The following is a 25,840-nucleotide window of genomic DNA, read 5'->3' as shown; positions in this document are numbered from 1 at the left end:
CTAATGTAACTTGTCATAATGGGAAAGTTGACTTATTTGACCCAGTTCCTGATAGCATGCGTTGTCTTCCACTTTGTCATAAAGCTCTGTGTTATATGGTGTGTGTTCTGTTGACAACTGTTTCGTATTTTTCTTTTCTTGACTCTGTCCTTTACATGCTCTATTTCTAATGAAACTAAAATCAAAAAAATATAAATGCATATAAAATGATATTAAATAAATCTAATGGTCTTATATATCATATATAACATTAGTGATTAGTTTTTAATTAAAAAAATAACATTTCAACAAAACATAATAAAAAAATAAACTCACCAGATTACGAAAAAGATATTTAAAGCAATGCTTAAGCAAAGAGTGGTAACTACTCCATAAAGAGATGGATAGCACTGACTGTCTGTATCATACTCTGATGGTTGTCCTATCACTGTAAAAAAAAAAATCAAGACATGTGTTATAACTTAATTAGTCTGACGTTTTTGGTGGTCCGTGTTTGCTCTGCTCCCGATTTGTATTGTTTTAATGGACTCAGAGCTTGAATACTGTTCGTTATCATCCAAAATCTAACTTGGAAACTTTAAATTCGCTGGAGACATTTTAGTTTTACTAAAGTCGTTTCATTAATTTTCACGATGACCAATTCTCAAGGATTTTTTCTTAGTATTTTCTTTTTTATTATTTTTTTTAATTATTAAGGGTAATATGAAAACTTGTGGACAGCCACCGCGTAATTATTTATAATTAGTGATATTTTCAATGTGCTGAAAACTTAACAAGTAAACAGCGAAAACTGATGGTCAGCTAAGATGATTTATATACAGTTACATATGCAGTCCTACTTAAACAGCCATTTCTCGAGGGATGATATTGTCGAGTTGTATCTATGTTTGCTTACAAATTGTATCTAGCACTCAACAAAGGGATTATAAATAATAAGAAATGAATTAACAAATAAAAATTCTAAATTTTCTGACCAAGAATGGTTAAAAATAGAAGAAAGGAACAGGTTGTCTTTATCTCTGGACAGAAAATATCTCCCTAAAAACACAGTATCTTTTTAGTAACAGACTACAGTATTGCATGTTAGCTAACACTGATGGAATCTAAATTAAAAAAGGGATTATTTTTCTACAAAAATGCATTGAGGTCTACATGTACGTGTACTTATCAATAACGGTCATTTCAATACCTTTTTTTTTTTCAAAATCAGAAGCCAGATTTAAAAGCAAACCTTCAAATAAAATATTTTGGGTTGGTTCAAAGTGTTTTTTTTTCAGTTTTATTCATTGTATACTTTCTTGATAGTAGAGACTATTTCCGATTCATCAATTTAACCGAAATGATATGGGGTTCATTTTCTTTAAAGAATTGCATCATTGATTTCTTATTGAATGATGACCAGAAATTAAAAGGATATTTGTAATTATAAGGTCGTTGTACTTTAAAATACTCTGTTTACAGATTCTAGTCTAAAGAAGGAAATGTTTCCTCGTAAACGACTCCAAAACTAATATTTTACCATCAGTCTTTCAGTACAATAAGTCAAATCCTCAACAAATATGTCTATCCAATTCGAGTTAATAAACTGCTATGTAAGAATGAAAATGATAATAATATAATACATCAATACCACTACATTGTCCTGAAATGACATCACATGTCGTTGAACGTTTACAGTTCATGCTGCACGTCTCCTGACAGTTGTATCCATAACGTCCGTCAGGGCATGCTGGTAAAAAAAAATGAACAAACATAAAGGTACTTATTTAGAAATAATATCATCTCACCTTATCATTTTTTTTTTTTTTTTTTTTTTTTTTTTTTTTTTTTTGCTAAAAACTGACAAGATAATGTAATATGTCTTATTAACTTTCATCTTTCATACAAATGTGAAACACGGTGTATCTGATCGATGCTCATCTTATGCGATATTCGAGTACTTTATTTTATAATACTATTACCTACAGAATTCATATATCGAACTTTCTGGGAGGGTATTGACTATATATTGCGTTGCTTGATTGTAAAGATTAAGATATGTACTGTTTTCATCTTGTCAATAAAGAGCGTATTCAGTTTACTTATAGCTACTAAACCACATAGAAAATATGCCATTTTAGACAGCAGTTTTATTGGATGAGACCTGGAAGACATTTTAAAGGCAAATTTAATATTTTTAATAATGCACAGGAATATAAAAATGCAAGTTTATTTTGAATATTTAATTTTTCATATAAGAGCCTTCAGTTCATTACCCTGTGTACACTTGATTCCTTGATAACCTTTATCGCAGCCATTCAAGCATGTTCCATTTATAAAATGACACTGTTCTTTTCCAAAACAAACCCCGCATGGCTGAGTACAGTTCTGTCCAAACGTACCACCGTCACATTCTGTAAACGTAATATTAAATAGATAAGCCGTCTATTATTTTAGTTATTATTATTATTATTATTATTATTATTATTATTATTTAGAATTTTCTATGTTCATTAACAAATATTGCACAGAAAGGGACTACTGCAGTACTCATAATAAAAAAAAAAATAATATTAACAATAAAATTAAAATCGAATTGATTAATCAACACCCTTTATTACTGGAAATTTATACCAAGCATTTTACAAGTATGTTTTTACCACTGCATCATTCATTGTGGACTGAAAATATACATAATTAGTAAAAGGTGCATGAAAATGCCAATTAATATACTGATAAAAACATTATGAAGAGTCCTGACATTCTTTTTTTTACTTCTCGAAAGATGATAGAAGATAGAAGAGAAATCTATTTGATTGAAAACACTGTGTGTCTGAAGAAAGATTACTTTGGTCACATTTAGTGTCTTTCCACCCTGGTTGGCATCCTCCTTCACATTGTCCTGTTACTCTGTTACATCTACCAGGGACTCCACAATTGATGTCACATGTCTCCTGGCAGTTGTAGCCAAAGAGTCCTTCAGGACATGCTAGGTGGAAATAAAAAAAAAAAAAACAAAAACAATCAAACTTTTCATTGATACTTCTGTGATTGTTATTCTGTACACAATATGCTGCAAAATATTACAAGAAAATTAATATTATTATTATTATTATTATTATTATTATTATTATTACAAAAGTATTTTAAGAAACATTAAGTTTCAAGGTAAATCCTGCAAAAAAAATTAAATAGAATAAATAAAACAAAAATTAAAATGTGTTTTGAATCAAAATTTCAAACACATCTGCTTTTCTCAAATTTTCGACTTTTTGTTATAAACTAGAATTAGAGCATGTGGAATCAAACATAGATAAATGTTTCATCAAATATTTATATCTTATCGATTTCCTTTGAAACTATTAATATTTTTTTGTTTACATAATGGATGTAGGAAAAATTTTGACAACCTTCAGTGCATTTTTCTCCCTGAAATCCCCTGTCACATCCTTCAAAACATGTTCCATTGATATGATGACATTGTTCGGAATTCAGACAGAAGCCACATGAGGTACTGCAGTGTGCACCATAATACAACTCATCACATTCTGCAAAATTCAATATCAGTTTTCATCACTTATTCTCTAGCATATGAAACAATAAATGAAAAAAAAGCTATGTAAAAAAAACTCCAAAAAAGTCGTTTAGAAATAGATTATCTGTTATGTCTATCAAAAATATATAAACACGTAACAGATAATATTGCTGTAATGCATTCATCCTTTACTGCATTATATTTTTCATGTTTTCTTCCAAATTTTAAAATAGCTATAAGGAAATAATTAAGTCACAAAGTTCATCAAATGCAATTTAATCCACGACATACAGAAGTAATGCCCTTCCTAAAATTTCATTAAAATCCATGACTTAAAAATGTTCTGCTCTTCCTACATGTTCCATTTCATTAAAAATGATAGGAATTAAAATAAGAAAAATAACTGAAACAAAAAATACCATCTTCACAGAACGTTCCCTTCCATCCAGGGTAACAACCAGACTGACAGACACCAGTGAATCTGTTACAGCCTCCTCTACAGTTTGGTTTACAGACCTCAACACAATTCTTTCCCTGTCTACCAAAGGGACAAGCTGTAGGATAATAGATAATGGGATACTGTTAATGTAAGGTAAAATTAAAGTTATATAATTATGAATATGACATTCACAATACATTTGATGTTTAATAAGTTTGATTTTTAACATTGTGAAGATAAATTAGGAAATGTCTAATTAAAAGCATCAACAATACACTTGTTTTAATATAGATATGCACTTAGAACATTTCATTGACACACTTAAATTTTAAGTTGATGAGGGGCTTATTCAAAACATCAGAGTTTTTAAAACAGGCACATGTAGAATTGTATGAAAACTTCTGACTAATGATATATTTCAAATAGTATGTAAATGATTTTTAAAGAATCTCTGTGTTCAACATTTACATTGTTTTATATCAAAGAATTAACATGTAAAAGACATTATTTTAATCAATTGTGCCAAACCTCTTCAATTATTAGCTAATCTGAGTCGAAGGCGCAAGTGAGCTTTTCTGATAACATTTTGTCCGGCGTCTAGCTGTCTGTCCGTCTGTCTTTAAAATTTTCACATTTTCGACTTCTCAAGAACCACTTGTCCAATTTCGAACTGACTTGCCACAAAGTATCCTTGGGTAAGGGGGATTCAAGTTTGTTGAAATGAAGGGCCACAACTTCTTCCAATTGGAGATAATGAAATATTTTTTGAAAAATTAATATCATCTTGTAAAAATCTTCAAGAACAACAAAGCCATAACTGGTCATATTTATATTGAAGCATCTTCAGATAGCGTAGATTCATTTTTTTTTTTTCAAACCATGACCCTCGGGGGTAGGGTGGGGTCACAAAATACGTTCAAAGTTTTATATAGGAATATACAGGAACAAACTTTAAAAATCTTCTTCTCACGAACAACAAAGTCATGATTGGTTATATTTATATGGAAGCATCCTCAGGTAGTGTAGTTTCAAGTTTGTTCAAATCATGACTCCCGAGGATAGGGTGGGACCACAATGTACGAAATCAAATTTTATATAAGAATATATAGGGAAAAAAAACTTTAAAAATCTTCTTCTCAAGAACAACAAAGCCATGTTTGGTCATGTTTATAAGCAAGCGTCCTCAGGTAGTGTAAATACAAGTTTGTTCAAATTATGACCCCGGGGGGTAGGGTGGAGCCACAATAGGTAATCTATGTTTTACATAGGAATATATAGGAAAAAACTTTAAAAATTTTCTTCTCAAGAACAACAAAGCCATGATTTTTTTTTTTTTTTTTTTTTTTTTTTTTTTTTTTTTGCATGAAAGCATCCTAAGGTAGTGTAGATGCAAGTTTGTTCTAACCATGACCCCCGTGGGTAGGGTAGGACCACAATAGGTAATCGAAGTTTTACATAGGATTGATTGATTGATTGAATGAATCTTGTTCAACCTCCAATCCGAGAATATTTCACTCATATAGAGAAGTCACCATATATCGGTAAAGAGCTTCAAATTTGACCTTTACTCGGCACTCAGGGCCACTGAGCAGTGAAGGATTTTCGTTCGTACCAACGCCTGCAGTGACACGGGGCCTCGGTTTTTAAAGTCTCATCCGAAGGACCAGCAACTTTCACTTCAAAGTGCCGAGTGCATGGCAAAGGAATAGCTGGTACCTATTTTTTTATCGACTTAGGTCTGACGCGGCCGAGATTCGAACTCACGACCTTCCGATCAGGGAGAGAGCGCTCTGCAGACTGAGCTACTGTAAACGGTTTTAACATAGGAATATATTGGAAAAATCTTTTAAATCGTCTTCTCAAGAACAACAAAGCCATGATTGGTCATGTTTATATGGAAGCATCCTTAATTAGTGTAGATTCACGTTTCAAATCATAATCCCCGGGATAGGGTGGGATCAAAATGAACGTTTAAACTTATAGAGAAAAAAAGCTAGAGTAAATTAAAGACATATGTAAGCATCCTTAGTTAGTGTAGATTGAATTTAATTCAAATCATACCCAACCCCTTCCCCTTGTAGGGGAAGGTGGGACTACCTATGCATTTTTAGGCCATTTCACAATTGGCGCACGAGTAGACGCGACAAAATATTCGTGCGACCGAAAAAAATTGACTAGGATCGTAAACTGTTGCCGAAATAATCGCATATGAAAAAGTGTTCGTACGAAATTCGCAAGATCTAAAACCACCGTTGTGCGATGCGAAACCATTAAATCTTGCGATATATCTTGCGTCTTTGTGCGACTGATATACAATGAAAGCGAGTGCTGTAAGATAATGCGATAGGATCACGCGAGTTATCAGGTGATCGGACGATTGAACGTGCACAAATGCGATTGGACGTGTAGCGCTCGTGCGATCATGCGTTCCATGGTACGAATGCTCGTTCGAGTGCACTTAGGCACCACCCATCAGCCACGCAATTCTGAATTTAGAGAACCCGACACAGTGCTGTGATTTTTCTTAATTCTTCTAATATTATTATCTTTTAGAATGTGCGTAAATAATTTTTGACTGTATTATTATGACAGCAAAGTGTTTCGCTGGTTTGATATCGTATTGGTGTATAAATATAATATATATTGTGTATATATATAATATTTGCATGGCAAATTGAAGCTGATAAATCGTGCAATGATAGTAAAACGTTGCAAGTTTACATGAGAAACGTTGAGCAACAGTCTCATAGTCGCAAAACACTGCTGCGATTCATCTTACGACCATTTAAAATGGCTCATCAGTCTTACGAGTACACAAAACGTTGTAGGACGTTCGTGCTAATGTTCGTGCGTTGCATTGCGATAATTTGGATCGCATTTGGTCGCGTCTGAATAGTGTGCATGTCCACTATTTTGAGGAGACCTGATGCGACCACTAAAACGCATGCAACGAATGCGAGACATCGTGTCACGTATGCGAGAGCTCGTGCGAAGCTAAAAAAAATTCCGATCGCAAAGTGTTGTAAAGTGCTCGTGCGCCAATTGTGAAAGGGCCTTAAACTTTTCAATACTGGATTGACTTTTTTTTCCTAGCCATAATACTCAGGTGAGCGATGTGGCCCATTGGTCTCTTGTTAAAGATTGGAAAAAGATCAGTGATTTCAGTTTATTTAAATCCAGAATATTCCAAAAAAATATTCTTTTTAACCTTACCATTAAATATAATCATCCATCTCTGAAAAGGCTAATGACAATCCATGAATTGTAAGGGTAGGGCTAAACTGACAATTCACGTAAATTATCTTTATAGCTATTTAATTATCGAAGACAAGCAATAGATTTGAACAATTGCTTCAATTATACACCAATGATATAGATGTATGCTTTTTTTTGTTGCACATCCTTTATTAAATTTTGTTCAAATCTTACTTTTATATTATCTTTTAAGCAAGCTTCGTCCTATTGAAGATCTGTAATAACCCCTTCTTTTTACGTTTAAAACCGTTCTTGGAAACAGAGAACATTTTTTTTTAGTAAATTGTATATAAAAGAATGGGTCGTATAAAAAGCTTCTTTATCTTACCTTCGTCACACCTATCCCCTTGAGCCCCAACGTCACATCCGTTTAGACAACTTCCGTTCACGGGATTACATTGTTCTCCATTACTACAGTTACCACAGGTCAGGTTACATGCAAGGCCATATCTATTATTATCACAATCTGAAAATCAAAATGCATTGAATTGATAATTTAAACTTCAGTATACAATTTTAATCCATTTGAGTAAAAAAAATATTATAAGTTGTTTAAAGAGGTTAAAGAAAAAAAAATGGAAATAGTATATGACATAGTTAAATCGTATCAATTTACGACTAATACTATTTAGTTTGAATTTAGCATTATAGGCCACATAAGTGATCTGTGTTCTACTTACGAAAACTGATATCATTGCTAGAGAAAACAAAATGATCATTCTCTCTCTCTTTCTTTCTCTCTCTCTCTTTCTCTCTGAATAAATATATACGTACATTCTTCGCATCTTTGACCTTTGAAACCTGTAATACACCCCAGACAAGATCCACTTACAATGTTACAATTACCCTCTTGACAGTTTAGTGGACACGGTAAATCACATTTGTTTCCATAGAATCCCGAGGTACCGCAACCTAAGAGAAAATCAATTGATGATAATAGATAACTATATTAACCCTCTTGCATATATGACAGAGCATCCTATTTAAATGTGATTAATTAATTATAGCTTACTTTCTTTTCTTTATTGAATATGGAGAGTTTATAGTGATGGCGTCGATCAGTATCATCATCATCGTCATCACCAATGTCATTTATTATGAGAACAATAACATGTCAATACTTGATAATGAAAATAATAGGGAATTCCATCTACTTCTACATTGAATATTTAAAGTAGACTGTCATCGAGATTAACAGCATGTGAGTGAAATTTGAACTTCATCTATGTCACTGGTTGTTCTCTGAAAATTATATTGTATTTCAAAAAAAAAAAAAAAAAAAAAAAAAAAAAAAAAAAAAAGGAAGAAAACAAACAAAACAAAACAAAAACAAACAAACAAACAAAAATCATTTATGATATAAGATTGATGGATTGTTATTTCTTAACGCCTATATAGGAAGATTTGAACAAGACTGACCTAAGTCTGTAGGGTGTAATTCCTGACAAAAGGATCTGTTTGAGAAAAAAAATATTTCATGAACATGAAAAAATAATAATAATAACAAAATAAAATAAAATAAAATAAAAATAGGTCCATATCGCTCACGTGATCACATTGGTTAGGAAAAAGCAGAAGAAAGTTTAATATTGTTTTATTTAATTTATACCACCTTAGGGTGCTTCCATATCAGATAACTATCATGGTTTTGGTCTTCTTAAAGAGCAATTAAAAAAATTCCTATGTTTTCCTATGTTAAACTGTAATTTCTCATTGTGGCCCTACCCTACCGATCCTTAATTTGAACAAATTGAATTTGCACTACCTGAGAATACTTCTATAATAATATGACTAATCATGGCTCTGCTGTTCTCGAGCTGAAGATTTTTTCAAGATGATTCCTTTATATTTATATGCAAAACTTTTACCCTCTGTTGTGCCCCCAACCCCTTGGTGTCATGATTTGGACAGACTTGATTCTACAATACCTAAGGTTCCTTCTGTATAAGTATGACTAACAAAGGGTTAGTTGTTCTTAAGAAGAAGATTTTAAAGCTATTTAAAGATGTTTCCTATGTAACGTGTATGATCAGGTTCTTTCAAGGGATGTATATGTTTTCCCTTTTCTCTGTCTGTGTTAATGATTGGAATGAGAGTATATCACACAGTACTTGAATTTTCCCTTAGCAAGAGACGGGGACTGGATAAGGTACATGTACTTCTTGCACCGTGTTTCTCCCCTAGGTTCCCACTGATAGATGTTTCATTTTTCTTCAGATTTACTACACCCAGAACTTAACATCATTTCCTTAAGATACTTGCCACTGGTGTTTATAGCCTCTTTTTTTTTAAATTTTATTTTGCTCTCATCATTAAGGTTTTCCACTCTTAATAGGACCAAATTCTCTATCCTTAAATGTCCATCACGTATATAATACTCTGAAATTAATTTAAAGCATTTGCAATACAAAAGGATCTACCAAAAGAAAGTTTCAAAAATGTAATTAACTAAGCAGTAATTAATTAACAAATATTGAATTGAAGTCTATGAGGACAAGCAACTTTTTTTAAAAAATAAAAATTCAAATAATAAGAATATCAATAAATACTGTGTAGGATAGATGCATTAAACATTAGAAATAGAATGGAAATTTAAAACGATTTTTTGCTAGATAAGTTTTTTTTTTTTTTTAATTTTTTACTTGATTTTTTTTATTAATTAAAAACAGAGGGAGATACACAAGTAACTCTTACCAAAATTCAAGGTCATAAATTAGGACACATCCCACCACTAAATGCTAATTGTAATAAATAGGAATTATGTCTGATTATACTGAGTATTCAAAACCTACACATCTGTTTTGTATTCAATTTCATTGAATCTGTTGCTATTAGGAATGGAATAACTTACTTCCTTATTGCTGATTCAACATCCAACTTCTTCAGCTAGCTTCTGAATGTCTGACTTTCCGAAAGCTTTGTTTCATATAGCATTTGGTTTGGCTAGTCCATTCCAAATGTTGTCAGGTCATTCCATTATTTAAAGTCTTCAATGCGTTTTACTCAAATGCCCCGTAACCATTACACTTATATATTCCTTTGTAAAGCTTTGACCCACTGTTTTTGCCCTGCCTCATCCCCGGGGGTCATGATTTGAGCAAATTTGAATCTACACTACCTGATGATACTTCCGTATTAATATGACTAATTATGGCTTAGCTGTTCGTGAGAAAAATTTTTGAAGATATTTCCTATATTTTCATATGGTAAACTTTGACCCCCTGTTCTGACCCTGCCCTGCCCCTGGAGGTCATGATTGGAACAAATTTTAATTTATACCACCTAAATATATTTCTATTATAATATGACTTATCATGACTTTGCTGTTCTTGAGAAGAAAATTTTAGAGACATTTCCTTTATATCCCTATGTAAAATTTCGACCCCCTCCTGTGGCTGCACCCTACCCCCGGGGTTTATGATATGAATAAACTTGAATGTAGCGTATGTAATGAAGCTTTCATCTATTCTTGCCCCTGAGAAGAAATTTTTAAAAGATACCACCAAATTTTCACGAATTCTTAATTATATCCCCTTGAAAGAGGTCGCGACACTTCCTGTGAAAAAACATAAATCCCCTTCACCCAGAGATGCTTTGTGGTAAGTTTGCTTGAAATTAGTACAGTGGTTCTTGAAAAGAAGTCGAAAATGTGAAATGTTTACAAACGACAGACGACAGACAGACGCTGGACACTCTTCGATCAGAAAAACTCACTTGAGCTTTTAGCTCAGGTGAGCTAAAAAGTTTGGACCAGCACGCTTGTCTTAAAATATTGTTAGTTTTTGTAATATAAACTTAACTCACTTGACTGCTGCCGACTTACGTTTGAATATGAACATGGTTGTAAGTTCAGGTAAAAATTTCTAACAAAACTATATTGGTGATCAATACCATTGTTTGATGAAATTAGAATTAGTAGATAAATGAGTTTTGAACGTGTTGAAAGAGGATTTTCTGAAAGGGGGTATTATCTTACCTTGGCCAGAAAGTTGTTTATTTTTAATTTATTTTTTCAATGACCCACCTACAGAATTTAAGTAAGGAAAAAAAATTACACAAAAACAACTACAGTAATACTATAAAAAAAAAGGTTCTTCTCAAGGAAAAAAAAACAAAGAAATATAGGTCGAATCGATACTTCCCTAACCAAAAAATACTATAGTAGACTATTGTTTACTATACTCCACTATATTTTATCAAAGTTTAAAAGTTTTTACTATGGTTAATCAAAGTTTCAAAGTTTTCACTATAGAATATCAACTCATTACAGTATTTAACTAAATAATTCTTTATTTCGTCGTTTTGGGGGAGATGTGTGGAGGTTGTTGCATATCTTAATTTAAATTTACAAATTAGTTAATTCAAATACAATATTTACATTAAAAATACATGTTTAATGAAGTTGATGCAGCAGGTATTTTGGTTCTAAATGACTAAACTTTCATTTTATATTGTATTACTTTCCCTTCTCTTTCAAACAAACTTACACGACATTAGCATTAAATTTAGATATATTTAAATTCATGTTGCTTATCGGTCTATTGGTGTGAGAGATTATCGAACATTAAAATTAATTTCTTTTACTTTAATTTTTCAGTGGAGGGGTCGGATTTATAAAATGTGTTCTGAAGCTTTTAAAAATGTTGACCATGAAATATCATAAAATGTCAAGAATTGGAATCCAAAACATAATTCCTCTGGTGTATAGTTATTGATATTTTCAGAATAGTGAATCAAAATTTCCAAGTTTTTTACTATTATAGATCAACATTTCAAACATTTTACTGAAGATTAATCGAATTTTCAAAGTTTTCACCATAGTTAATCATAGTTTCAAAGTTTTATACTATAATCAATCAAGGTTTCAAAGGTTTTACTATAGTAAATCAAAGTTTCACAGTTTTTATTACAGTAAATCAAAGATTCAAAGCTTTTACTTTGATACGATAGTTAACTATAGTAAACTTTAGTTTACTATAATTTACCCTTGTAGTTTCTTAGAGTTACTCAAATATACTTAATTTTTCTTACGTCCCATTTTTTTCGATGAAAACATCTCCAAAAACAAATTAAATAATACTGTAAAAAAACAAAACAACAAACAAAAACATAACCCCAAAAGATTAAACAAACAAACAAACAAACAAAAACAAATAATAATAATTAAAAAAAAAAAAAAAAAAAAAAAAAAAAAAAAAAAAAAAAAAAACAAGGGAGAAAGGATATATAGATCGAATCGATACATAGTTACACACTACAATATAATCAATATTATGTTGAGTTTTGAACTCCATGTAATGTCTTTGTATTGATAACATTTTACAAAACTAATTAGAAACTATTAAAAGTTTAATAGATGTACAACCGTAAAAGATGAGCCAAATAAAATTCCTGTAAGGATTTTTATTTTTTATTTTTTTTTTTTTTTTTGAATTTCTTTTGCTAATGCCAATGCAAAAGACAAAGACACTAAGATAATCGAATCTACTTGAACTAAACTACAGTAACTCACACCGTCACGGTATTTTGGTGTCCCCTTGATCACGTTGTATCGTGGAAAGGATGACACGCTGTCATTAGACAATACGGGATTCGCTTTGACCATGGTGTACAATGTACCTCAAGTTACAGTCCCTGAAACGTTCTACTTTCCCATTTTTCCGTTCGCTCACCATTCGTTCACCGTTCGTTCAGCGTGCGTTCACCGTTCGTTCACCGTTCGCTCTCCGTTCACAGTTTTGCGTTCAGCGTTCACCGTGCGCTCGCGTTCACCGTTCACAAAGCGTTCACCGTTCGCTCTTCGTTCGTTCACTTTGCGTTCACCTTGCGTTCAGCGTTCACTTATCGTTCAGTCTTTATTGTCATTCGGAACTCCGAAGTGAAAGGACTTATTTTTTTTTAAGTAAGGATTTACATGTTTTGAATTTAATAAATAACATATCGTGTTTAAAGAATCATTATTTCATGGAAAAAAAATATCTACAATACTTATTTTTATTATTCTAACTTAGCTGTTAGGTTATTTATAAAATTTATCTGGAAAATAAATGTTGTTATAAGTACATGTATGTACCTATGTAGAACGATGCTGAAAAATTAAATTTAAATACCGGCAATATACAGATACTTCAAGCACTGCAACATTTTGTTGTTATGTTAATGACGACAAATCGTTAATGGATAGGTAATAATCGAAGTCAATTAATTTACAAACTGTAGCAAAAATATGAAAATAGTTATTTCTATCACATTTTTTTTAAATAATACAGAAATACATGTTAGAAATTGTTCTTTAATGATAAACAGAACTGCGGATATCCAGTTAATTAAATATCTTTAGAGCGGATTAAATTGATAGCGTTGTTCAAAAAAAAAATATTTGTTTAAAATGTAATACATTAAAAAAAAATTCTACTTTACATATATAAAGTCTTTAATTAGAGAGAGAAAAATGCCTTTATAACATGATTATCATTTATATAACCAAGGTGATTCTCCAGTAATGATATTTTTCACCGTAACTTTATATGTGTGTCATTCGATATTATTAAGAGCCCCCCCCCCCCCCCCCCCCCCCCAAATCGGTTACTTAGTTAGTATTTCCAGTACATTTTAATTAACATTTAAAAAGAAGCTTAATGTGTTTTGTAGCACAAAAATTTCAGTCTCAAAACAAACATGCATCTAAACAAAGTCATTAAACAATAGCAGTTCAAAATATACATGTGCCGGTGGTGATATTCTAAATTGGCCAGGAGTATGTTTCAAACTCAAGCGGCTTAATCATTCCAAGTGTTTATTCCCAATGTATTTTATTCATTTATTTATTTATTGTTTAGAAATGTTGGAATTCAGATCTAGAAATGATAAGAAAAAATGTTAAAACCTCTTGGAAAGACTAACACTTTGCCTTCGGTGTGACGAGACTTTCACACCTGCACAGTGTCAAATGATTTTGATTGACAGGTCAAGCACGTGGACTTCGTGTGAACTTGAAGCAAGAAAATAAAAACTGATTATGACTGTAAAACAAATGGATTTGTAGATTTAAAAAAAATGGTTACTTTCACTGCCTGATATATTTAAAAAAAAATTAAGAATTTTTGTTTGATATAGGTACAAACATTTGAGGAAAGGGGGGCTAAAACCGAATCTCTCTCTCTCTCTCTCTCTCTCTCTCTCATTTATCTGTTTAATAAAAACCATGACCGCATATTACTTAAATATCAAGTTGTGAAAATTTAATATTTAACAAATAATATGATTGCCTCTTTGTATCATCTTGTTCGAGTATAATCACGGCCGGGAAATGTGTACAGATACATGTAGAAGTCTGCTCAATAAATCATCATAAAAAATAAAACGGACACATAGATATATTGTTGCATTAACATTTTAAAATACGAGTGTATTTATGCACTACGTCCACATACCTTTGTAAAATATTTTTTCTCGTTATTTTACACGGAATCGCCTTGTATGGTTGTTACAACCGATGTAATTTATTCTATAAGTCCATAGTTTTCTCTTCTAAAATCCACATTATTTGTAATGGTTTTATATATCAAATAAGAATAAACATATTTATTTTACAACTAGATTAATTTCATTTGTTATACTACAGCGTTCGGTAACAATTACAATGTTTAACAGCGATAAAAATCGTGTTATTAAACAGTTAAATTTAAACGTCGTACATATGTGCAGAAAATATTGGAAGAAACTGAAATTAATAATTTTACTTAATGTGCATGTATCGTCTTTCTTAGGACAATTTTCATTGATTTGTTTATTTAATTATTTTTAGCACCAGGAATTAGAATACAATAGAATAGTTTCAATGCAAGGAAAAGATCAGAGGCATTCCGAATAAGTCGTTCATCTTGCGTTAACCGTTCGTTCACCGTTCACTTTGCGCTCGCGTTTTCGCTCCGTTCGCGTTCTGCGTTCGCTCACCGTTCACCGTTCACACATCGTTCACCAAGTTGCGTTCAGCGTTCACACATCGTTCACCCACCGTTCGCTCTGCGTTCGTTCAGCGTTCGTTCAGCGTTCGCTCACCGTTCAAGTGGGAAAGTAGAACGTTTCAGGGACTGTAAGTATGTCACTTGTATGTATTTATTTTAAAAACCTCTTTATTAAAGGGTTGACATAAAAAAATATCTTTAGACAATACTTTCACGTGCAATTGTTTTTTATCCACAGAATAACCAGAACTTTATATTTTTATATTTAAATCCAACCGCAAATAAGAACCATTCAGTTATCTATCTAGGAAATTAAGATTAGTTATCTTTTCTCTCTGTACATGTATGTATTCGTATGGTATTTAATTCTCATAAAACATCTTTTTACTTTGAAAAAAAAAATGTTCCATTAGGTGCAACATGTAAATATACCACTGCTTGGGCGAACATTTCTGATGTTCTCTTACCATATACTTCAACTTCACATAGACTGTTGAAAGCGTACATGGAATATCCATTTGGATAAGAAACACCCTGGAGTCTCTCATTGTAATAAATGACATATCGTCCATGGTCTACACAATCAATTGTAGTAGTATTCGGTATTGTGGCTCTGGTGTAGTTTGTGTCTTTAAAACATAAAATCCCACCATCTTTGTTACTTGTGTTTGATATGTAAACCGAAAAACCAAGGATTCGGGCTGTATAACCATGGCTTGAATCTGGAGAAAGGTTATCAAAATTTGATAATTGTCAAAAAAAGTCTAAAAATAAGATATCAGTTAAAGAAAATCCTGGAATTCAAGAAGAAATTTGTTCAGAATTAAAGTTAAATAACAAAAAGAAAAGAAAAAATAAAAAAATAAATAAATAATTGAATAAACCAGAAGTACATTACTTTCAGTACTTAGCACATTACATTTTTATTTTTGATAGAAAAAATATCTCTAAACTAAAAATTTTTCATATATCTATGGTTCAAAAGCCGAGGAAAATCACCTTAAGTAGGTGACATCTCTACATGAGTGAACACAACATACGATAAATCAGTTTAACAATAGTGCCATCTTAATAATATATTTAAAATAAATGCAGATCAAAGAAGACATGGTAGGTAAGTTTGCTTTATTCTTAGTTCTTAGTCATTACTGGTGACGTATATATAGTTAATAATGAGGACCTTCAATCATTTATTATACATTTAAGAGTGTCAAAGTTCAGGGAACCCCGATCTTTCAACTGGCGTCATAATTTGATAAATATTATGAATTTAGTAAAAGATTTTGCCAAATGATGGGCCAAATATGAAAAAGAAGACTTTGGTAGAAAGTCAGAAAGGATTAAATGTATCTGATGAATGTTAAAATAGCGCATTAAGTGATTGAGGAAAAACATGAAAACCATCTTCGACAATACAGAAGTGAAAGAAGAATTAGATAGATTGCACGATCAGTATGTACTGGTCCCCGCTGACAATATTTGAATTGTGTTTTAGAGGAACTACGATTTAATTCTGCAAGCGGTAATCCAACTTATACCCATAGCCCCCTTTCCAAGGAGGAGCTTTTTCAAAACAATTTGTCAGTATTAAATATTTTTGATATTCCCCACAATCAAATTGAATTTGAATTATCATACCTATACTGGATTCCAAATCTCCATAAAAAATCTTACAAACAAAGAAACATAGCGGGTTCCTGTAAATGTTTTACTAAGCCTCTTTCTTTACTCTTCACTAAAATATTTACAGCTGTGAAGAAGAAACTACAGGAGTACTGTACAACAGTGTATTCGAGAAGTGGTTTTAATCAAATGAGGATACTTAAAAACTCCATGGAACTTTTAGAAAAAAATGAAATCATAAAATCTTTACAAAATCAATAACATCACAACGTACGACTTCAACATTTTAGTCAACCATTCCCCACGAAAAAGTAAAGTCCAGGCTTTTTGACATCATAGACAGCTGCTTTTTCAATAAAAACGGAACTCGTAAAGATACTTACCTTGTTAATGGTCATTTGCAAAATTATTTTGTAAAAAAAAAAAAACATTCTGATTGGACACACAAGTACTCTGAAGTTGTTATTAAAAAGATGCTTGATTTTTGGTTGAAAATAACTTTTTAGTTTTTGGAGATCAGGTCATCCAACAATCCGTTGGAATTTTTATTGGTACCATTTGCGCTCCTTTATTAGCAGACTTATTATTGTTTTCAAATGAATCAGAATTTACTAAAAACTTGTACATGAGAAGAAGAAAACACTTGCTTTGGACTTCATCTCTACATTATATCCACGACATAATATCAATTAACAATAGTCACTTCCATTCATGTGTCGACTCGATATTTTCAGTGAGCTTGAAATAAATAAAAAAAAAGATACCACAGAGTCTGACACATCTGTTTCATATTTGGATATTTTACTAGAAAATACTTTCATGGTAACCTAACAGTTAGGGTTTATAAAAAACGTGATGACTTCAAATTTTCAATCGTCATCTTCCCTTACTTACGCTGCAAAAGACCCTTAACACCTCGATAGGGGGTTCCTATCTCCCAGTTGATTCGATACACAAGAGCATTCTCTATGTATGAACAACTTTCAAAACGACGCAAGCTATTGACAAACAAGTTGATGAAACAAGGATATCAGCAGTCTCGTTTGAAGTATTCAAAAACTTATTCACAAAACCTCCTATGGTTGCGAACAGTAAGCACAAGAGTGTAGGTGATCTGGTCATTAGATCCAGATTAAAATCAAATGAAGTTCAAAGAGATTGATTGATTTATGCATAAGGTGAACCACTGACGAGGAGGATCTTATTACAAATATGAAATGACATGTGCTGTTATAACCGCCGAACCACTCTTAATTACTTTTGGCATATAGGCAATTGACCAAATGCCTTCATAAGGAGTGTCGGGTTCAAATAAGCTAGACTTTTTTTTTTCTTTTTTTTTTCCTTTTTTTTTTCTTTTTTTTTTTGCACTCACAAGTTTTATGGTCGATACAATATCCATATCAGCAAATATAACGTATCATTAAATCAAATACCTACTGACGTTTTTCATACTTATTGTTAGGCCACTATTTACACACTGAATTGTCTACGAATTTTTCTGTTTTTTTTTCCGATCATGACAAGGAACACACAGCGGATGTGACCGGTTGGCAGGGGATTCTTCCTCCTCCATGGCACCTGATCCCACCTCTCATGTTTTTGGAAGTCCGTGTTTGCTCTGCTCCCGATTTGTATTGTTTAAATGGATATTGAACTTGAATACTGTTTGTTATCTTCATATTTCTAAGATGTTTGCACAAAAACAGAATGGGCGAAGAGAAGAAAAAACGTAAAGTAGGTGACATGACCAAGTTGGGAACTGCTGACATACTTCTATGAAGAGTAAACAGAGTTTAGAAAATGAAATCAAAAGAATGATAAAATTAAAAATATGACAATAGTTTAAACTAGCGTTGTATACAATACCCCAATGGATATTATCCGTCCTAAAGTAGAATGTTATATGATGGATACTGAGCACTTTTCCTAGATCCACTCTCCAGGTTGCAGTTGTTTTATTGTTGGCAGATATCGTACATTGTCCTCCAAGAGCTGAACGGTCTGAAAACTGTCCATCCACCGCTTTATCCGCTCCCCAATTCGGATTAGGGTATGGATACTGCTGCCAGGCAGGCATGTTTATTGCTACGTTTTCTAAAAGTAAATTGAAAATATAGTGTCGTAAAAAATCTTAGTTTTATCCGCTGCAGGTTTTTTCCTAATAATGCATTCATCTTCACTAATAGGCGGTATTGCATAACGAAAGATTGCGTGGTAGCATTATTCGTATTCAGGCCAGCAATGTTGTCTGTGAATAAAAAAAAAAAAAATATGTGTTCTTTGGGAAAAAAAAAAACATTCTAACAGAGGGTTTTTTTAATTTTATATTTTTGTAAGAGGTTTCACTGTATTAATGTATTATCTGGTAGGCAAAGAATTCTTCCAATTTTATATATATATATAAATTGAGCACAATTATTTTCAAAATTACATAATGGGCAAGCTATATTTGGTGAGTTGTATACATAATTAAAAAAAAAATATTAACGCTTTTTATTTAACCACATCGTACACATTTATCTATAAAAAATAAAAGAGAAATATTTTTTTTTTATCGTCTTAACGAATAATAAAAAAAGAAATTAGAGCAAAGCTCGTTGCAAAGCAACGAGAAGGTCTTCCGTTAGAGCTGCGGAGTGGAAGTATTGAGTTGGGTCAAGTTCATGACACAATATCAGGTCATAAGCAATATAGTATGAGGTATCAGCTTCCAAAGTTTCACCAGTAGAAAGACGGTAAACAAATTATAGTTTCTCTGTCAGTGATCTTGAACTTGTCCAAATGACCTTGCATCAAGGTCGTAACACACACTGGTTATAAGCAATCCCAATCTGTGGGTTTCCGACTGGACAATGTAACATGTTCTTTCATCAAATCAAATCATCATATCCTCCATAGTCATAATTTATATAGTTCATTTCAATGTTTTAAAGATTCATTTTGAATGTTTTGTGTCAGTTTGGATATTGAAAAAAATGTCGGTGTCTTTGGGTTTCTGTGCTTACCTTTAATCTAAAAAAATTGTCATTACACATGTACGGTACGCTTTCAAATCATGTTCTATAACGCAGAACATATTGTCTGCTCTAAAAAAAAAAAATAAAATAAAATAAAAAAAAAAAATAGAAAAATATATATTCACTATCCGTGTTTTAACATAATTATTCATGCTGATTTCATTTGAAAATCTGAGAATTTTTTTTTTTATATATATTCAAATTACTTAATTTTTTCGATGTACAGAATAATAAATTTAAAATTCAAAATCCTTTCTCAATTCACATTGTAACAACTCAAAATGTAATAAACGGGGAATATTACATTTTGGTTATTAGATTCTGCGTCAGATAAACGCAAAATATAATAACGTACAATGTAATAACATTATTTTTGGATTATTGCATTTTGCGTTGTTGCATTTTGCAACGAGATTAAGCAAAATGCTACAACGCAAAATGTAATAACACACTTTTTGGTCAGTTATGTTGAGAACAATTTTCTATTGAGTAGTTCTATTGAGTAGAGAATCAAAAAAAAGATACAAAAAAAGGAGCAATAAACATGCCAATTATTATATTAGAACTGATATATTCATACCATTTTATCATATATTCATATCATTATAGCCATTTTAAAGCAGTTGATATTCATATCAAAGGTGTTGCAAATTAGAAAAGTGTATGTTTGTGTGTGAAAAGGGGGGGGGGGGGGTAACTCGTTGATCAATGTATCAATGTATTAATCAATTAATGATCAATGTATTAATTTGCTTCTGCGTTTTGATAGGCACATGCATAAATGTAGAAAAAAAAATATGTTTATTTGTATTGGCAGGTTTTAATATAGCTGAGAGGACAATTGACAATCAAATAAGATATATAGATTATTTTAAAGTTTAAGGGATATGAAATACATTATTAATGCAGAAGAAGGCATTTTCTTGTTTTAATTAATGTTAAAGTGAGGTTAAAGATGTAATGCACGTCTTTAGAATAAATGAGGGGCCCAACATCACCTCCTTCTGTTCCAACGCCTAGGTAAGCTTGTTAAAAGTGTTAAAACCTGACTGTATATACGTCGCTCCTCCCTTTGTGCAGGAGTATTAGTAAATAAGCTCATATATTGAACATTTAAAAAATCGAAAAAATAATTAAAGAGGAATTAACAATGCCTTTTTTTCTGAGCTCCAGTTATTAACATTGTAATTTGTTTACATCCATTCTTTATACTGTTTTACAAATAACGCATTGTAGACCAGCAAAAATAATATTCTCTTTCTCTCTCTCTCTCTCTTCCTCTCTGTCTCTCTCTCTCTCTCTCTCCACCCCGGAAAAAATAATCAACTTATACAGAAAGGTGATTTTTTGAAAAGATAAAAACAAGTTATTTTTTTAAGATATTAATGTATTCTGTGAGGAAGTTAAGTACTGAAAACAATATAAATAAAGTACATGCAGTTTGGCTAAGAGGCCGATTCTGAATTTTGGTGTGTACTTTTTAAATAATAGATTGAGGTTGATTTTAGATTAAAATGAAGTTGTTAAAGTGTATTATTATCAAACAATCTTGTAATATTTAAATACATACATGTATGTTCTCATTCCACAAGCTTTTTGGAGACATGAGTGCACCTAGCATTGAATTCTTTCGTCGTCACCCAATTTTTCAGTCCATATAATCATCACAAAAGTTACCTCATACGTTTATGAAATTTACAATACGTACGATAAAGGTTTATAACCACCTATGCTGCTACCGATATATTATCTTACTACAAAATTACGATAGCATAATAATTTTCTTTAAATGGAAAGAACGGAAATATCTATAGATTTTGAATTAATTATACATACAAATCCAATTAATGCCTTTCAAATACTAAAATATTTATTAAAAGTTTACGATTTTTCCCCATAATAGGTATGTTATGGTATGTTATGAAAACAGTGCTACACGGAGGTAGCTTATGAAATTCACACTTTGACCACGTCTGTGTCCTAGTTTTATAATTATGCACAAAAGTTCTGCATATCAATATTTATTCAAAATCATTGTTTTTCATCAATAAAATAATGAATCATTTTGAAATAAAAACTGGTCGGTCGTGGGTTTCTGACGATTCTCTTTGAATGGTTAGGGTTGGTATATACATGATAATAACCCGTGTTTAAAAAAATGTAGAGAAAGCGCAAAGCTTGTATGTTAACTGCTGAAAGTAGAGTTAACAGTAGTTTGCTAATCCACATACAAGCGATGAATCTCCAAAATTAGACACACAAAAATATAATGATTGTTTCAATTCTTATTTAACATTGATTTAATGGACTAGAGTTCTTGAATTAAATTGAGTTAAATTAAACCAAAGATAAGATGAAATCATTTGAAAGATCCGATATGATTAAAAATATTATATTCCGTTAATCGTTGAGTTTATAAAATAGATTTAGAACGACAATGTCTGTAGCTTTGTATATGGTCACTGATCGCAGGTTCACACGGGTTGGTATCTAGGCCACATGCGATCGGGGGATGGGCTACGTAAGTATAACCAAAAACAAACCCCGGGGTTTATGGAAAATACACGACTAAAATATTTGTAAAAAAGTTATATTAAAAGAATATAAAAATTTAATGTGGTCAGTATGATAAATAGATACCTTTAAATGGGTCAAGCTTTTTACTCACGTATTGTACAAGATTCGAACAAAACAACTAGTTTATGAAATCAATAAGATGTTAAAGAACAGCAAAAGCCATATCGAATTCTTTACCGTTTTTGAGGTATAAAGCGAAAACTTTTAGTAGTCCTAAAACCCTAATTTAAGGGGCCAGCCCCTTTTTACTTGTATCAAATGAAAGCTCTTGAAATTTTAAATAACTTTTATTCTACATGGTTTAGCAAAATATTTTTAGTTTAAAAGATACAAAGGAAAATATGTCTAAATGTTCCCTCATTTAGGAGTTCTAATTTTAAACTCCCCTCTAGTGCCATTTTTTGAAATCAAAAAAATAAAAGCCAATGTGCACAACTACAATGCTTTTTTTTTTTTTAAATTCAATGATATTTTGGCTCCAGATTTAATAGTCTTGGAGCCTTTGTCTGGAAACCAAGCCAGTAAAATTTCAATCAAAGGGGAATGCCTCGGAAGTGGAATTGAAATTTATGAAATTGTTTACACCATTTTGGAACTTTTTTTTTAAGTCTATAAAATTTAAAAATTTGCTCAAAATCTGTCGAGAAATAAGCAAGATATGAGGCCCCAAAGTTATCGTCTAGGAAAAAGATTATAATATTAACCAACAGAATCAAAATGTACAGGAAAAAAGGGCGGGGCTGTTATAAATATTTTTTCTCTTTTTTGAAAGTCAAAAAAAAAATCGTCTTCTTGATTACTGCGTATGCCAATTGCAACCTGACATGCAGACACACACAGTTTAATTTTTTATTTACAGGCACCGGTTGACTTTGATTTAACCTATTATTTGTTTTATAAACACGTTTTTTTTTTCTTAAAGCAACTTCAGAAATTTTGAACCAAATATAAATTTCCTATTTTTTTCTTTACTTATCCAATATTTCTTTCTCTCTTCCTCTAACACTTTAAGAAGATAATAAAGAAAACGTTGGCCCAGATGATAGTGCAATTGAATATATGCACATGTCCCTTGTTGCTCTCACATGAAAATGTAAAAATTGTAAGTTTGCAGAATTTATTCCCCCCCCCCCCAAAAAAAAAAACAAAAAACACCCCCCCCCCCCCAAAAAAAAAAACTAGATGGTCGGGGGCAAAGTGTGCTTCGCACATGAATTTCTGATGTAGTTTATTATTATTTGTTTTCTGTAAAAAAAAAAAATCGTGAAGGGGTTTAAAGAAAAAAAAGATAAGCAAAAACTGTTTTTCTACGCATTGTTTGTTGATTTACATAAACGTTGCTTTATGCCCGAGGCCCATTTACTTAAGTTTAAACGAGACGTTCTTCAATACAATATTTTTTTTTCTCAAGAACGTGTAAAGTGTAATTATAGTATTGCTACTTTCACAAGTTTTCTCATGAAAAAGTGGGATTCATTACCAGCATTTGTGCAAGACACCTGGTGATGGTGATTCTTTTATAACCCTATTCGATATCACTTAAGTTGCTGATATGTCTTTTAAGATATTTTGAAAACAAATTAGAAATAACATGCTATTAGTAATTATTATGCTTCCTGTCAGTTTGTCTCTATATAGTCAATACCTGACTATTTTCGCATAGTGGTCTAAGGATTTATATAGCGTAAGCATACTATGCCGAAATAGAGCACGGCTTCTTTTTCTGAAGAAAATCCGACGGCGCCCACGCCGGGGAGCAAACTCACGACCCCGAGATTGTCAGTCCGACGCGCTACCTATTACGCCACAGACGCCGTTATCTCAAACAATGTTGTATAATATATATAAACTTAGCTTCAAATATTTTAAACTTAAAGAAGGAAAATAAAAAAAAAAAAATTCTAAAATAGTTTCTTGCAATTTCCCCCCTTCACTCAACTAAAATTCTCTTAAACTATCTGTACATTATACATAAATGCATGAAGCATTCAAAATTAAAGAAAAAAGTTTATGACGTACATGTAGCACAACGTGAAGTCATAATGTAGGTGTTCTAACATGAATGTAAGAGGAGATGAAACATTGGAAATGGAGAAAATATTGTCGTTTTTATACAACAGTCAGCATAATAATAACAATAGTGTTGTACTTTGCATACACTATGCCTAAATAGTAGTCAGGGTTTGACACATAGTGCACTCGCCTCCGGCTCGTGCACCATGTGTCAAACCCTGACTACTATTTAGGCATAGTGCATGCAAAGTACAACATTATTATATAATTATATTCTTTATATATTAAAAAGATACAAAATGAGGTATGCTAGGAAGGTATCGTCATACCTTAAATATCTCTTAAATATCATGTTAACCTTTTTCTGTTTTAGCGACAATAAGCTCAAGAAATCTCTGATCCAGTATGAAAGCTGACATGTACATACAAATATATATTATATATTGCTTGTTAAGAATAAAAATAGGAAAACGTAACGAAACGAATTTCCAGGAGTGGTCTTTTGTATATCTTTAAAAGTTTTGTATTTGAAGGTTTTAAAGACATGCTGGCATAGCTATTTGGTCAAACGGATAAAAAACGAATATGAACCCGTTATAAAAGCCTCTTGAATTAATGTTAGAAAAAATAAGAATTTACGAGATGAAATCGATTATTTGTTTACTAAAATAAAATATACGTGTTTTTTTTTTCCCTTACATCGTCATCTGAACCGTTTCCTTTATTCTTGCAAAAACGTCTGTTTCCTTCCTTAGGAAAGCATTAAAATCCTAGCCATATTTCATGACGACATTTGCTTATATATATATATATATATATATATATATATATATATATATATATATATATATATATATATATATATATATATATATATATATATATATATATATATATATATATATAAACTTTTCGCTCATATAGAGACGTCACCATATACTGCTGAATGGCTTCAAATTTAGACCTTTACTCGGCATTCATGGTCATTGAGCAATGACGGATCTATCGTGTCAACTCCTGTCGAGACATGTGGCCTCGTTTTTTAAAGTCTCGTCCGATGGATCATCCATCTGTAATTTCACTTCAGAGTGCCAAACGCTTGGTGAAGGAAGAGTTGCTACATATTTTTTTTTTTTTATCGACTTAGATCAGTCGGGGCCTGGGCTCGAACATACGGCCTTCCTATGACGGACCGAACGCGTTACCAAATGAGCTACCGTGACGGTCAATATTTTTTGAAGATGAGGTGCATTATATGAATGTTAAAATCACAATATTTATTTGAAGATGTTGTGAATTATATGAATGTGAAGATCACAATATATTTTGGAGACGAGGTGGATTATGGTTATAAGAGTGAGATTCAAGACTGATTGTCTTCTTTTAAAAGAAACAAATGCAACATAAGTAAAACAAAGAACTGCTGGATTTG

General features: G+C 31.7%; 1 protein-coding gene across 1 annotated transcript in view; it reads right to left on the bottom strand.

Annotated features, from left to right (window-relative positions):
- LOC133201002 (multiple epidermal growth factor-like domains protein 10) overlaps window positions 1–25,840 on the bottom strand; it is a 306,946-nt gene continuing 281,106 nt past the window's right edge. The window contains exons 6-12 of the mRNA XM_061336804.1: window positions 3,934–4,068; window positions 3,390–3,527; window positions 2,828–2,968; window positions 2,256–2,393; window positions 1,631–1,729; window positions 316–427; window positions 1–175 (exon numbers count right to left, since the gene is read on the bottom strand). Of these exons, the coding sequence (XP_061192788.1) occupies window positions 1–175; window positions 316–427; window positions 1,631–1,729; window positions 2,256–2,393; window positions 2,828–2,968; window positions 3,390–3,527; window positions 3,934–4,068 (938 nt within the window). The remainder of the gene's footprint in view (window positions 176–315; window positions 428–1,630; window positions 1,730–2,255; window positions 2,394–2,827; window positions 2,969–3,389; window positions 3,528–3,933; window positions 4,069–25,840) is intronic.

Source organism: Saccostrea echinata, unplaced genomic scaffold (assembly GCF_033153115.1).
Source record: "Saccostrea echinata isolate AGI-Se365-2 ecotype Australia unplaced genomic scaffold, CSIRO_AGI_Sech_v1 ptg000042l, whole genome shotgun sequence".
NCBI lineage: Eukaryota > Metazoa > Mollusca > Bivalvia > Ostreida > Ostreidae > Saccostrea > Saccostrea echinata.
This window is presented reverse-complemented; position numbering and strand designations above follow the sequence as displayed.